We start from the raw sequence: 15,289 nt of genomic DNA, 5'->3' as shown, positions 1-15,289 counted from the left end.
TTGTGTATCAATCATATCTTGACTGGTCATACCTATGCCGAGTTGATCCGAAAGACTAACAGACTTGTTTATCGCACCATGTCATACAATGCGAAGAACCTCGCCTACGGTATGATCTCTATATCACCCTTCATCCATATCATCGTGACTAAGTCCAAAGCAGAGGCGAAGGAACCGGCTTTTCTACAGAAACTCAAGGGTCAATACGGCGATACATCCGGCCGCCTCCAACAGCCCATCTCCCGACCCCGCCGACCGAAGGATGACAACGGCGATGATGACGAGCCCACGTATGTCGATGAAGAAAGCAACGAAGTAATCTCCAAGGAAGAATACGAGGCTTTGGTTCGCGGCGGTGCCCCGAAGGAAGACGAGTCATCTGAGGGAAAGACGGTCGACAAAGAAAATCCGTCTGGGGCTGACGACGGTACCCAACCGACGACCGAAAAGGATGGGCCCTCGAAACAAAATCTAGCAGAAATCGGAGGGCAAAAGAAGCGAAAACAGGCCAAGGTCATTGGTGAAGACAAGCCTGAGGCGGAGAACGAGGAAACGCAGCCCAAAGAGCCTGCATCTCGAAAACCCAAGCAGAAAAAGAAGAAAATCAAGCTCTCGTTTGATGAGACATGACTAATGATATTCGAGGAGTGTTATAGAGATCTATAAAAGAATATAAATTGTGTATAATATCCATCTTTGCCTTCCGGCTTCATTGAGTCATAATGACTGAGAATGAAACAGTAGTTCCACCGGAATAGTATCATTAATAATCGGAGAAAAGATAGCGTAACTAGACTTTGACAATCTGAAGACTTCCGATAATCTTTCCAAGCTTGCGAAGAAGAATAGTCGCTATATTAAAAGCGGCCGAGCGAGTCCCTTCAGCCTGTACAAATCCCGGCTTCGATTTTTTTTTTTGCCCCTCTGACGTTCATTCATTTCTTAACTCTCCTTCCGCCGCCCAACCAACTTCTCCTCCTAGGCTAGAATTCTTAGATCTGAGCGCTGTCAGCGCCAGTCGAGTGTCAAAATGCCTGTTGTAAATGTCGAAGATCTAGTTCGCCTGCAGCGGAAACCGGAAGATATACGGAATGTACGTTTGCCCCTCCATCCCACTTTGATGTCACAGCCCGGGGGTCATTGTCAAACCACCCAGCAGCGCTAATCACACCGCAGATATGCATTCTGGCCCACGTTGTAAGTCCCTCCAGGGTTTCATTTTCTACCGGAGATTTCTCACGTATTAATTCCTGCTGTTGCATGGTTCCAGGATCATGGCAAAACCTCCTTGACTGATAGTCTTATCGCCACAAATGGCATCATTTCGCCCAAGCTGGCGGGAAAAATCCGCTATCTGGATTCGCGGCCGGATGAGCAGCTGCGAGGCATCACGATGGAGTCCTCTGCCATCTCTCTCTTCTTTTCCATGATGCGTCGCTCTGCGCCGGACGCGGCCCCAGTTCCTAAGGAGTATCTGATCAATCTGATCGACTCCCCCGGGCACATCGACTTTAGCAGCGAGGTGTCCACCGCGTCGCGTCTGTGCGATGGGGCCATCGTGCTCGTGGATGCCGTAGAGGGCGTGTGCAGTCAGACAGTCACCGTGCTGCGTCAGACCTGGGTCGAGCAATTGAAACCGATTCTGGTCATTAATAAGCTCGATAGATTGATAGGCGAATTGAAGATGAGTCCCAGCGAAGCTTATAATCATCTGAGCCGGCTGCTGGAGCAGGTAAACGCCGTAATTGGCAGTTTCTATCAGGGTGAGCGGATGGAAGAAGATCTCCAGTGGCGAGAGCGCATGGAAGAGCGCGCCAATGCCACCGCCACCCAGAAAGACCGCTCGAAGAAGCAGACGCAAGACGGCGAGTCGACGCAGGGTAGCACCGTTGACGCAGCCGAATTCGAAGAACGGGACGATGAGGACCTGTACTTCGCGCCTGAGAAAAACAATGTGATCTTCTGCAGTGCTGTTGATGGGTGGGCCTTTACTGTGCGGCAATTTGCGGCAATCTACGAGAAAAAGCTTGGGATCAAGCGTTCCGTTTTGGAGAAGGTTCTCTGGGGCGACTATTATCTGGACCCTAAGACGAAGCGTGTTCTGGGTCAGAAGCATCTGAAAGGACGGGCGTTGAAGCCGATGTTTGTTCAACTTGTGTTGGATAGTATCTGGGCTGCTTATGAGGCCACCACTGGCGGAGGAAAGGGCAAAGGGTAGGTTTGGATTTGCCCTTTTCGCTTGTATAAAGCGCTGACAATTGCAGTGACCCGGCATTGCTGGAAAAGATCACGAAGTCTTTGAATATCACCTTACCGCCTTATATTCTACGCTCGCGCGATCCTAAGAATATCATGACTACGTTATTTTCCCTGTGGCTACCCCTGTCTACAGCTGTGTTGGTGTCCGTCATTGAATACTTGCCCAGTCCTCCAACGGCCCAAGAGTCTCGTCTGCCTGCCATGATTGAAGAGTCGCCGGGTGCGAGGTTTGTGGACGAAAAGGTGAAGAACGCCATGATTCAGTTCAAGACCGGTCCGGAAGAGCCAGTTGTGGCGTATGTCAGTAAAATGGTTGCCATTCCAGAGAGCGAGTTATCATCAAGCAACAAGCGCTCTGGCAATACCATGTCGGCGGACGAAGCTCGCGAGATTGCTCGGAAGAAGCGTGAAGAAATCGCCAAGTTACAGGCAGAAACCAGTGCTCCTGAGACAACAGACGAATATACTCGGATTACGTCGACCTTTGAAAGGATCACCTTAGAAGAAGAGGACCAAAGCGGCGAACCGGAGGAGAAGGAAGACCCAGAACATTTGATTGGATTTGCCCGACTTTACTCTGGTACACTTACGGTTGGTGATTCGATCTATGTTCTTGCGCCCAAATTCTCGCCTGAAAACCCTCACGCAAGCCCGGAACCTCGAAAGGTGACCGTCACGGACCTGTATCTCCTCATGGGCCGGAGCCTCGAGCCCCTCCGATCAGTTCCTGCGGGTGTCGTTTTTGGTATCGGTGGTCTTGCTGGCCACGTCCTCAAGACGGGTACGCTGTGCTCGCAACTCGAAGGAAGCGTCAACTTGGCCGGTGTTTCCTTGAACACCCCGCCTATTGTCAGAGTGGCACTGGAGCCGGTCAATCCCGCCGACTTGGGTAAAATGGTCACTGGATTGCGTCTTCTCGAGCAAAGTGATCCTTGCGCGCAGTACGAGGTTCTTCCCAATGGAGAGCACGTCATACTGACGGCCGGCGAACTGCATCTCGAGCGTTGCTTGAAGGATCTTCGGGAGCGGTTTGCCCGATGCGACATCCAAACCGGTCAGACCATCGTCCCATACCGCGAGACGATCATCAACGCGCCAGAAATGGCACCTCCAAAGAACCCCGAAGTGGGACGCGGAGGCGTCGTGGTGGTTTCGCCGTCCAAGCAACTGACCATGCGCCTGCGAGTCGTGCCTTTGCCGGCCGCTGTGACGGAGTTCTTCACGAAACAGGTCGGAACAATTAAGCGACTGCAGTCTGAAAAGCGAACCGCCTCTGATGCCACCAACGGCACCTCCGAGAGCAACCAACAGATCGAAGCCAGCGATGCTACCGACGAAGCCCTAGAGGGAAGCATTCTCTCTCTGCAGGAGTTCAAGCAGGAACTCAGCAAGCTTTTTGACGAGAACGCAAAAGACGAGAAGGAACTGTGGAACAACGTCGTTGACAAGATCATCGCATTCGGTCCCAGGCGCATTGGCCCTAACATCCTGGTCGACGCCACGGCAGTCAATACCTGCGAGAAATTGTCAGTCCAACCCAACCCACTTCATCCTCTCCCTCTCCTTCACAAAGTGACCTACAACTAACATCCTATCACAGCTTACTGGACGACCCTACCAAGCAACCCAGCGTTTCCACCGAAGAAAGCAGCCGAGACGCCCTCTTCGTCCGCGACTTCTGCGACAAGATCTCGTATGCATTCCAGCTGGCCACCGGCCAAGGTCCTCTCTGCCAGGAGCCCATTCAAGGCACGGCCGTCTTCCTTGAAGACCTCGCCGTCAACGCCAACGAAGGCGAGCTCGACCTCGGCCGACTCACCGGTGAATCGATCCGACTTGTCCGCGACAGCATCTCTCAGGGTTTCCTCGACTGGAGTCCCCGAATCATGCTTGCCATGTACAGTTGTGAGATCCAAGCATCGAGTAAGCCTCCCCCTCCCTCCTTCCCTCCCTTCCAAAACCCGATTGAATTCATCTCTAACAACCCCCCAGCCGAAGTCCTCGGACGAGTCTACGCCGTCATCACACGCCGCCGCGGCCGAATCCTCTCCGAAGCCATGAAAGAAGGCACGCCGTTCTTTACCATCCTGTCTCTGCTCCCCGTGGCCGAGTCCTTCGGATTCGCCGAAGAAATCCGGAAACGGACCTCGGGTGCCGCGCAACCGCAACTGATCTTCGCGGGCTTCGAGGCCCTCGACGAGGATCCGTTCTGGGTGCCCGCGACGGAAGAAGAACTGGAGGATTTGGGCGAGCTGGCGGATCGGGAGAATGTCGCGAAGAGGTATATGGATGCCGTGAGGAGGAGGAAGGGGTTGGTTATTCAGGGACGGAAGTTGATTGATGCGGAGAAGCAGAAGACGTTGAAGAAGTAGATGTTGAACGGGGGAAGGAGGGAAGAGAAAATTGGTTTGGTTGGGGTTTCTGGGTGAATTGGTTTACACAGCGAGGTTTATATATGCTAGGTTGTATAGAGATATAGGTACAGGTACAGTCCTCATGGGTGGAATATAGACAAAAAGTACCTATATTCAACTTAGACATGAAGTCAAGTAAAAGCCTACATTATGATTATCAAACCGAACTGAAATCTACTATGTGTGGAAAAAACTCTTTTGAATGTATTTCATTAATACCGTCTCCTCCTGGGGAGACAGAATTCTATCGATTTGATTTAGTGGTTCATGAATTCATCAGCGCGTCATCACAGAATGCGATGATCATGTTAGAACCTTCTATGGTTCGAAGTGTGTAGAGCATGCGTCCATAAGTGTCGCTGCTCATCGAAGAGATCGATCTATGGCAACCCCTTGGTCGAGTGATGTATCTGTTCAAGAACCGCTCTGAGCAGGTCCTCGCAGGCCAACTGACCGGACAGGACTAGTGTGAAAACATCAAGCCGGCAGCTGGAAGACCGGAAATTGTCATCCACCCAGACTCACATCATCCGTGGCAGCCTAGACAGCAAGGCCAGAGCATAACGACAGAGTGCTCTGACAGGCGTGACGGAGTGAAAAGCGGCAATCAGTGAGAAAGCAGAAAGAAGGTTGAATCCCCCTCACGAATTGGACACTTCAATCAAAAAGGCCTTGCGACCTTCCTCAACTCCGCAGCCCCCGTAGCCGGATCTCTCATCTCCTTCCAACTGACAGGGAACATCATATTACCCGCCTCACTGCGCGCCATGACAACACCAAGATCATTCCTCGCCGTAGTGATATAATAGAAGCTCTGATCGCCGAGAGAAATGACCGTACCGCGCACAATATCACCAACCCGGAACATCTCGTCCATGACGACGCGGTCCTTCTCGACGGCACGCACGTCCTCCTTGCGAATCAGCGCCTGGAACCGCAGCTCGTCCGAGTTGCTGTGGTTCTCGGGGTTGGCGGCCGAGGTGAGGATCGAGGCGATGTTGTCGTTGTCGGAGGTGGTTTGTGCCGGGTTAAGCAGCTGCGCATTGCTGGCTGATGCCGAGTCGTCGAGCACGACGAGGATGGAGACAGTGGCCTGGCGTTTCTGGACGCGCGTGACCCGCGCCAGGACGACGGATTCGACGGCCGGGAGGGTGTTGTATTTAGGCTTCGAGGTGGCGGGCTTGGTTGCGCCGGAGGATGGGGTCGGGTGGCGGTTGAGGCTCCGGGAGACGCTGAGCGTAGATTTCACTTTGGAGCTGGGTTGCGCCGGATCGAGCACCACGGGGCCGGCGATTGAGGCGTAGATATTGGCATTCTGCACGTGGGTGCCGGGCCCGGCAGAGTAGGAGGCAATTGGGCCCAGGCGCTGGCCGGGAATCGCTAGAGCTGGTAGGGCGCTCGTCATTTCGTCTGGCAGCTCTTGGGAAGCGGGGAGAGAATGAACAAGACAGGGATGGCTAGAGAAAGAAATGCAGAGCTCCGTCCCGTTGGTGGATATCAAGCGAAAGAAAACCAGATGAGACCAGCTCGGGCCAATGGTTTCGCCGACTTCCGATCAGTACTATCCATCAACTACTGTTAACAATTAACATCACTGGCACTCTCGCTTCGCTCTAGACAAACGTATGTCGATTAATTGGCTTGCATAACCGCGGCAACAATTTACACTATATCAATATCACTACAAGTCAAATATAAGGCCAGTTGCTGGGATAATTACAAACGTCAACCACAAGTATAACCAGCACAGCAGCCCTCAAACGTACAAAATGGCAGGAATGGCGATAATCAACAAGGGCAGATGAATCCTATCACACCGGATGCTCGCTGACAGAAGAAAAAAGTGACACCAAAGAGAAATGCCCGCTTAACACCAATAATAAGTGAAGATCGATGTACCAACGACAACAGGGGACCGGATGCCAATTATAGACTTGCGTTTGAGGGGATGAATAATATGACGTAGGCCTTATCCAGGCAGTGTGATATTTGTACTAACCCTCGACAAGGGTTTGTCGGGGTCCATTTCCAAGAAACTCGAGGCATCGTCGTGCCAGCGCAATAACCTCACCCTCTCCATCTTCGGTTTCATCGTCATCGGACTCGATGTTCTTGTCGGAGATGTTCTTGACCATCTGTACGACGTCTTCCGATTTGGCGATATATCCGATCAACCTCTGATCTTCGGATTCAAGTAGCTGGAGAAGGGTCCAGATGGCAATGTGTTGGAACGTGGGGTCGCCGCTTGCAAGGAAGCGGTTCAAGTAGCCGTGGATTCCTCCATTGGGATCCGCCCAGTCCCGAACAAAGATCGAGTAGTCTCCGACTGCAATGCCTCGTTAGTCCAGATGGAGGGAATTGGGTTTGTATGTATGTTAAGCGTACCTTTAGAGGATAGGTTTCCCAGAGCTGCGGCACTGTTGCCCTGCACTTCGATGCTCTCCGACTCGGTCAAGGGAATCAAAACGTCGAATACCCCAAGGTTGAGGAGATGGGGTTTCAACTCGTCGCTGAGGGCCAGCACAGCGATTGCAGCCGTCATCTCAGATTGGACACTGAGTGGCACCCGTAATACAAGGTCTTTACATTTCTGCACTGCACCAGCCTGAAGGACCAGCTCTTTGTTACGGTCGGAGCTGGCCGCAAGGTTTCGCAGAGTCGAGATCGCGTGGCATTGGATCTCTTCGTTATCGGTGGAGCCAAGAAGGTCCACCAGGGGCTTGAGGAAGCCGGCATCGATGATCGGAGATTCGTTGAGAGGGTGGATGGAGATGTTGCGAATGCATGCGACAGCGGAGAGGATGAGGGGGAGGTAGGAGGACTGTAGAAGACGAAGGAGGGGAGGAAGACCCTTAGCGCGCACGATTTCGAGCTGGTATTTCTCATCGGACGCAAGGTTTCGGAGGGCGAGAGCGGCTTGGCACTGAACCTTGGGTGTGGACGAGTCCATCAAATGTACTAAGGACTGGACTAAGCGTGATTCGGTTTGAGCAAGTCTCTTCCGATTTGTAGAGTCGACCGCAATGTTGCTGAGTGCTGTTGTACAGTAGTATTGTACGTCAACGTCGGTGGAGGAGAGCAGTTGAACCAGCACAGGAATGGCGCCAGCGTTCACGAGTTGTTGCCGATTGTCATCTACCCATCAAGTCAGACCAGAGTATAAACGATACTGCCCAGATCACCATCTTACCGGAGTGTGTCATGTTGAGCAATGCTCCGGTCGCATTGCGTTGGACGCGCATGTCCTTAGATTTGGCCAGGCGGATCAACGGACCAAGAGCACCCGAGCGTGCAATCTTCGCCTTGTTATCTTCGTGGGTAGCCAAGTTGGTAATGCAACCGACTGCATTGCATTGGACCTCGACGTTGGGAGACATCATCTGCCGTATTAGAGGGGCCAGCCCTCCCAGGGCGACTATCAACACCTTATTGTCCGCTATGAAGTATTAGCCATGCGAGACCCCGACCGATGAGTGATGCGACCAGTACGAACCATTTACAGCCAGGTTACCAAGAGCCGCACTAGCAGCCCGTTGGACTTCAATATCGGAGCTCTGTAGAAGGAAGAGGATAGGTTCAAGGGTGTCCCGGTCGACTTCGCGCACGTCTAGAGAACCGAGAGAGTTAGCTGTTGTAGAGCAACCTATAGATAACCACACACACCTCTTTCTGTTATCTCAGCGAACGTTAAGCTGGCGCTGCGTTGAAGATCCACATTGTCGGAGTAGACCAAAGTGCTCAGCGCGCGAAGGGGTTCTCCGGAGAAGAAATCGGTTTCGGCTCTCTAGTCAAAGAAACATCGTCAGAAACCAGAATATAAGAGCAACACATTGGGCGAGAAGTCAACAGAATGACCGCGACGCAACTTACATTCTCAAGATAGCCCAACAAGTCGGAGACAGCTTCCCGCTCATTGTCGGCGAGCGTCGTTTCGTAGATCCCGTCCCTCGAGCGACCACCACCGAGACAAGCGGTGATATGACACCAGCGGTCGACCGTCGACAGGCAGGAAAAGCAGGTATTCACAATGCCACCCATGCCTTCAAGATTGGAGGCCCGCAGGACCAAACTGCGGCCCCGCAAGCGTCTAGCTCAATCAAAAACAAAGGAGGTGGAACCGATGCCCAATCCGACCGGGGAGAGCAGCCGACGGTGTGATTCCCTGGCTGATTCGTTTCTTTTATCGGTTCAAAGGATGAAGTCGATAAAGCGGCGGATGAATGACGAACTCGGAGGAAAAAGGAAACGCGGGAAATGAGGGAAGGCGATTGGCGATGAGACTAAGGCGAGGTTGGGAGGCTCTGCATCCGCCTCAAAAGTTGGAGCTTTCGGGAGCACAAGCAACGGCGCGTGATAGGAGGGGAGATTTCGGAATGTCAACCTATTCTCCCTCGATCCTTTCTCTCTCTTTTTTCTTTTTTTCTAATTTTTGGAATTTTCTTTAGTTGATAACCCGCCAAAGGGGGGAAATCGAAGATAATGGAGGAGGAGGGAGGTGGTTGGTAGAAAGAAGATGAGAAGATGGGAGGACGGGCAGGTGAGTAGTTAGCATTGAGTTAGTATGCGACTAGCGGTGGTCACTGGGCTAATGATCACACGCAGATTGGAGGGAGCTCATCGCTCGTCCATCACCACCACTCTTCCACCTCGGTCACGACCACGCCTTTACAGGCTTTACTTCCTTCTTGTCTTACCAATCTAATTTTAAACTCGCTATATGCACTTCATCCCGGAAGGAAGTCGATCTCCCATCGACAGTTTCTTCACATCCATACCAATGAAGGGATAAATATTTATCTATTGATCGCTTGCCAACTGCGGACCTCCTTAAGTCCGACTGTTATCTGTCTATCCCATCCTGTCCCATCCTGGCATTTGATGGATCTTGGCAGTCCATTCAGCAACTCATCCTTACCTATCCCTTGGTCCCTTTGACTCCTGCCGACGGGGTGTGGGGGTGTGTCATTAAATAGGAGCGTCTTATAATCGAACACCGGACTATCTAACGCCACTAGCATATCGGCACTATACCTCTATCTACGTCAATGTCTTCACTTTCTACCTACTCCGTACAGTAGTGACGGCATATCGCGCGAACCACACAGCACCTGCAACACTCCGTAAGCAGGCATGGGGTCATCCTGGCCCACCTCGGAAGCTAATCATCGGGAACACCGCACCCCGTGTGATAGTCATGGAATGTATCAACAATCCTTGGAAGGCGAACCACTCCCGTTGCAATTCTTAACTAGTGTTCATGGTGTGTGCAACTAGTTGCACATCCTTGGATTTGAGTCATCGATCGCTCGGAATAGTTTCATGCCACGTCTTGGCATTGGAGACTATAAACGGCTCAATTGGTGTTTCCGTTTATTGCTCGTTTGTTTTGTTTAGCTGGTTAAGAGGTAGTATATCTTGCGTAAGGCCCTTTCCCTGGGATATTCTCCCCAGTAAGCTGGTTATTCCTCAACCAGGCTCAGACTTAAATATATGTGTAAAATGGTAAACTCACTTTGGATGGTCAAGTGGACGAAGTATTCCGGGCCATCCGCCTCCCCTCCGTTCACCATCGCAGCTTCGCCAAACTAGAAGTAAATGTGGACAATGGTGATGAGAGTCGATATATTCTCTGTCGATATAAGCCTAAAATAGTGAAACCTCCAGAGAATTGAGAAAAGTCTCAGCCAGTAACTTTCGACATCACAAGAAATATAGCCATCATTTCTAGGTGCTACATACCTATATGGGTTATACTCAGCACTTGAGGCCTTGAAAAAGATCCCGATTACTGGTGGCCTTTTCTTTGTCAAAGCATGGCCGTATCCTTCTCCCAGACTTATTCTGGGTCGAGGCTTTAAACCGAGGAATTGAGTGTCTGTTGAGGAGGCTGAGCATACAAGACAATGACAGGGCTCTACGGCAACCAATTTTTGAGCTATTCTAATTCGAGAGAATTGAAGAGTTACCGACTATTTACTGCCACCGTCTGCGGCCCGTAGATGTCCCAACCGTGGTTTGACGATCTTAACGATGAACTATCAAAACCCTAAAATGGCGAGACAGACAATGAGAAAACACATCACTGAGCCTGTAAATCGGAAAATTGCAGAAGCGATATCTTGTTCAGGTGATATTAATAATATATTGGATATGATGTCAAGGCAAGTTACCAAAGATTCAGAGCAGAACCCCAGTCCCTGACTAGCCCGAACCGAACTAGTGTGCTATTCCTGCTTCCAGATAAACAGGGCCCATCACATGATGTCATTGCTTACTTGGAGCCTGTTCTGGGAGATCTGTCTGCAGGTGCCAGAGAAGGTTGTTTGTAGAGACTGGAATGTAACGCCCATGCTAAACGAGACCGATTGCTACGTGCATGAATTATGAATGTTGTTGGGTTTGCCACCGCGAACAGAGTTCGAGAAGGAAACATCAGATTGAACAGCAACAATGATGATGGCCGTGTACACCAACAGATACGGTTGATTCGGTGAGATGGTTTCTGCCTTTGCCGACGGTCGTGATGCGACCTAGTCACCAGACTACTAAGAAAGAGACGGATGATCAGCAAAAGGATCAAGTCAACGCCATAGTCGATACACCCATGAAAACGTGACATGATGTGGCGGAGGTAACTATCGCAGACGGTACGAAGTAAGAAGAGCATAGATGAGTTTTTCTGACCCTCCTGCACGAACTCCCTGCAACTACCGACTAGATCGACTAGACTCATCGTGGTCCCTTTAATAGGCAGGAGAATCGTTCATCAAGCGACCACTTAGACTTGACAGTTGACACTTCAGAGAAAAAAGCACGGCCCTCACGCTCTGACAGTTAACTGATCGGGTGGTGCCGAGACACGAGGCGCAAAATTATATCGGTTCGAAGAACATGTCACTGCGATCGCCCGGCGTAAGGACGAAGCCAGAAGGACCAAGTCGACGAGGACGACCACCTGAGCCGGGTCGACTTGTCGCGTCACACGGAGCGCAGGAGAAGGCCAAGGGAGCGCCAAATCAACAATCCCGGAATTCTGCAGAACCCCGCAGGAAGGGCTGGATGCCGTCGAACGTGCACCGTACGAGTGAGTGGGTTTGGCCTCATGATATCTTATTCATATTATTATGATTTGATTTGTGTTTCTATTACCTTGGACCGGAATTCGTACACGGTGTATGGTCAAGGTGGAGCTGAAGGGGAGACCTCGGCGGTCGTCCTGGTTTTCCCCTGGACCGTGACCTGATCGTGGATGGTTTTGGTCTGGTTCGCTTTGGTGGATGGGTCTCCCTAATTTAGCTTGGGCGGTCCCAATTGAAGGATTTAGAGTGGCATCATGCTATGTCGTCGACTCGTCCTGCACTGATGATGTATCCTGCAGGTGCCGGTCTGCCGTGCCGGTCTCCATCGATGAAGTGTGTAGATCGTACACACTGAGCGGTATCTACCAACAGGTCCAGCAGACGTGGTAAAGTAGCGGACGAGAATCTGGAATTCCACCGATGAAAGAAACCGAATCGGCCGGTCTACCATGGTCTGCAGGACTCAGGAGGAGGACCCACGAGGCAAGGCGTCAATTGGGTTAAGAGGAAAACTTAACTTGCCGGGGACAACAAGTCGAGGGGGTTTGTTTATGGTGTGGTCTTTTTCTGTGCCGTGTTCGAACATGCATTCCTCGTCGCCCCACCGAGTAGATCTTGCCATACCTGACTCGCATAGTCTCTCTGCAACGAGACAGCTCAGGTATGAATGCCCTCATTCTTTTCGATTGGGAACAACTCGTTACTTCTTCATTCATTCGTTATTCCTACGCCATGTCGAATTCTTTCCTCTCAGCAGTCACTCTCCCTTCACCTTCACCTTTCTTTATTGCCGATCGCATCTTGCCCCGTCTACTAAATTACTAAATCGGCCTCAATTCCATCTCGATCGGATCTCTCCACCGAACCATTGCCGTGCTCCATCGCAGAGTCCACTTAGCCAACCGATCTGGAATTATTCTCCCAGAAGAAGATCCCAATTTAGGGCTTTCGTTGACGATCCCACGAGTTCCAGCTTGTGGTCTGGGTGGCTAACTGGAGATTGGCATGGCCATTCCATGATTTCGCCATAGAAAAATTCTTCTGACCGGTACCAGAAGATTTATATTATTTAAACATAATTAGAAATAATATTTTTGATATTTCGAATTTCCGATTGTGATTTACTTTATTTTATTCTATTTTTCTTATCTTCTTTTAGCAAAGACAGGAACGAAATTTCTTTCCTTCTTCTCATCTTCCAATCTTTCAATCTTCTCTTGACTTCTGACTTTAAGATCTTGGTGGTACAACTTCATCGGAATCCTTGGCTCTTGATTACTTTGACCAAAAGAAACGGCGAACGAGAAAACGAGAAAAGGGAAAAGAAAAAAAGAAAAGAACAGAAAAAAAAGAAGGAAAAAAAGAGAAGAAGCGCCGCCAGGGCCAATCAAAGGCACATCGGCAGGGATGTCGACCTTCGTTGCCGCCTCCGCCTCCAACAGCGACCTCCCAGTCCCAGCCGACTCTCGTGCTGGACCCCTCCGCCGACTGAGCCAGCTGCGTGCCTATACACACGGTCATCTTTCGCCTCAGCCTCTCTCCCAGCGTCTCACCCGCCAAAACACTCTGGGCAGTCGAGTGAATCGCCTGTGTCCTGCGCCGTTCCTCACCGTCATCGAGGACGATTCTTCTGATTCTGAAGACGCTTCGATAGTGGAGACGCCTAGCAATAACCCGGCTCCATGCCCCGAACCTGAACTGTCCGCCCGCAACAATAGTTCGACCAGTTTGTCAAGCTTCCGCGGCTTACAAATTGAGTGGCCCTTTGAATCGCGCCACTCCGAATCCTCGAGTTCGACTCCTTCCACCGATCTCGCTCAGAGTTTCTCGCAAGAATCGATGGCGCGGCTAAGGGGATCCTCCCAGCCTGAGTCTCGAGCAGACGAGGGCGCTCCCACGTCCGCTCCGGCTGAGCTCCAGAGTGCCCTCTTCGACTCTCCTGAACCCGTCGCGACCGAAAATTTTTCCTCATCCCCTAAACCCCGACAGAAGGCGACCATTCGGTTTTTCCCCCACCAGGAGTCCCAGTCGAGCGCCCGACCGTCTCTGCCCTTCATCCCTGTCTCGCGAACGCTCCCGTCGGAAAGTTGCATCATCAAGGTCGGTCGCTACTCCGAGCGCGATGGTCTGCCGCAGCCCAATCCGACAGAACCGTCGGATGCGCCCGTGGGATTTAAGTCGAAGGTTGTGAGTCGGAGACACTGCGAGTTCTTGTACGTCAATGGGCAATGGCACATCAAAGATGTTGGCAGTTCCTCCGGAACGTTTCTGAACCACATGCGACTGAGCCAGCCGAACATGGCCTCGAGGCTCTACACAGTGAAGGATGGGGATATTGTGCAACTTGGTATTGATTTTCGCGGTGGCGAAGAAATGATCTTTCGGTGTGTTCGCATACGGATCGAGTGTAACCGATCGTGGCAACAGCAGCCCAATGAGTTTAAGTATGGGGTTCCCGACCGTGGATTTTCAACCAGGATGGTGCTAACAGGGGCTCAGCAAAAACACCGAAAGTCTGATCAAGAATCTGGGGAAGGGAGAGGCTGCGGATTATGCTGGATGTCGGGAATGTTCAATCTGCCTGGGCTCTGTCCTGGTATGTCTTTCGTTAATAGAGAGATGGTATCTGGGAATTCATTTGCTAACTCTCGTTGTAGCGGCCCTACCAGTGTTTATTCATGGCAGCCTGCGCCCACGTCTGGCATTACAAATGCATCATGCGCCTTATTCACACACCCGACTACCCAATGTTCCAATGTCCTAACTGTCGCGCCTATACGGATCTCAGCGCCGAAGTCGACGACTCGAATGATTTTGAAGGCGAGGACACCGAACAGAAGAGCTCCGCGGCGGAGGAAAAGCCTTCGTCCTCATCGGAGGATATTCGACCGGAAGCACACCCCACGTCGTCTGGAAGCAACCATGTCACCAACCATTCCATGAGCTCGGTGGAGGAAGCGGTGAATGGCCTGCCTTCTGAGGCAGGCCTCGCTGCTAATATCGAAAGCATGCGTCTAAACGACTCCGAGGCTGCGCGAGAGGCTGCTCAAGCGTCTCAAGAACATGCCACCAGCTCGAACCTCGAGACTGTTCCTACGCACACCAGCGCCGACATGCCCGGTTGGCAGGCTGTAGGCCAAACCTCCGCTCCTGTTCAATGCCGACAGGCTCAGCTTCGCTCTGATACGCCTGTCCGCTCTGAATCATCTGATGACAATCCTCTGACACCACAGAATGACTCCGGACCATTAGCATTTGACGGTCGGGCTAGCATGTCGTGACAGATCTAGGGGGGAATCCGAAGCACCATCCGCCTCAACTGTTTCTGCATTACCAACAAACCTATGCGATCATTGAGATTTGCGAATCTCTCGGCGCAATGCGGCCGACACAACAATTTATGTCAACATGGACGCCGTCTACAACCTTTTCCGCTTGTCGGAATACTTTCTTTATCTTACCTTATTTTATTTGTTTAATCCACCTTTCATCACTGGCATTGACGTTCGACCACGTTGCATCGCACAGCCTACATAC

At 51.4% G+C, this 15,289-nt stretch overlaps 5 protein-coding genes across 5 annotated transcripts; 3 read left to right on the top strand and 2 right to left on the bottom strand.

Annotated features, from left to right (window-relative positions):
* Positions 1 to 78: 78 nt before the first annotated feature.
* On the top strand, positions 79 to 630 carry LDX57_002973 (DUF4604 domain-containing protein; the record flags this gene model as incomplete). The annotated part of the gene is made up of 1 exon (XM_046084610.1): positions 79 to 630. One exon carries the CDS (start codon positions 79 to 81, stop codon positions 628 to 630), a length of 552 nt encoding a protein of 183 aa, XP_045940573.1.
* Positions 631 to 1,030: 400 nt separating this feature from the next.
* Positions 1,031 to 4,631, top strand: RIA1 (GTPase RIA1; the record flags this gene model as incomplete). The annotated part of the gene is made up of 6 exons (XM_046084609.1): positions 1,031 to 1,093; positions 1,177 to 1,197; positions 1,271 to 2,214; positions 2,265 to 3,785; positions 3,860 to 4,182; positions 4,252 to 4,631. The coding sequence occupies 6 exons, from the start codon at positions 1,031 to 1,033 to the stop codon at positions 4,629 to 4,631; spliced, it is 3,252 nt and encodes a 1,083-aa protein (XP_045940572.1).
* A 703-nt stretch (positions 4,632 to 5,334) lies between these two features.
* On the bottom strand, positions 5,335 to 6,078 carry LDX57_002971 (exosome non-catalytic core subunit CSL4; the record flags this gene model as incomplete). The annotated part of the gene is made up of 1 exon (XM_046084608.1): positions 5,335 to 6,078. The coding sequence occupies one exon, from the start codon at positions 6,076 to 6,078 to the stop codon at positions 5,335 to 5,337; it is 744 nt and encodes a 247-aa protein (XP_045940571.1).
* A 589-nt stretch (positions 6,079 to 6,667) lies between these two features.
* On the bottom strand, positions 6,668 to 8,711 carry vac8 (protein anchor VAC8; the record flags this gene model as incomplete). The annotated part of the gene is made up of 6 exons (XM_046084607.1): positions 6,668 to 6,999; positions 7,059 to 7,808; positions 7,864 to 8,109; positions 8,167 to 8,280; positions 8,337 to 8,457; positions 8,544 to 8,711. The coding sequence occupies 6 exons, from the start codon at positions 8,709 to 8,711 to the stop codon at positions 6,668 to 6,670; spliced, it is 1,731 nt and encodes a 576-aa protein (XP_045940570.1).
* Positions 8,712 to 13,159: 4,448 nt separating this feature from the next.
* On the top strand, positions 13,160 to 15,033 carry LDX57_002969 (FHA domain protein; the record flags this gene model as incomplete). Its single annotated transcript, XM_046084606.1, has 3 exons — positions 13,160 to 14,196; positions 14,252 to 14,348; positions 14,410 to 15,033. 3 exons carry the CDS (start codon positions 13,160 to 13,162, stop codon positions 15,031 to 15,033), a joined length of 1,758 nt encoding a protein of 585 aa, XP_045940569.1.
* Positions 15,034 to 15,289: the final 256 nt, after the last annotated feature.

This window comes from Aspergillus melleus (assembly GCF_016097325.1).
Source record: "Aspergillus melleus strain CBS 546.65 chromosome Unknown contig2, whole genome shotgun sequence".
Lineage (NCBI taxonomy): Eukaryota > Fungi > Ascomycota > Eurotiomycetes > Eurotiales > Aspergillaceae > Aspergillus > Aspergillus melleus.
This window is presented reverse-complemented; position numbering and strand designations above follow the sequence as displayed.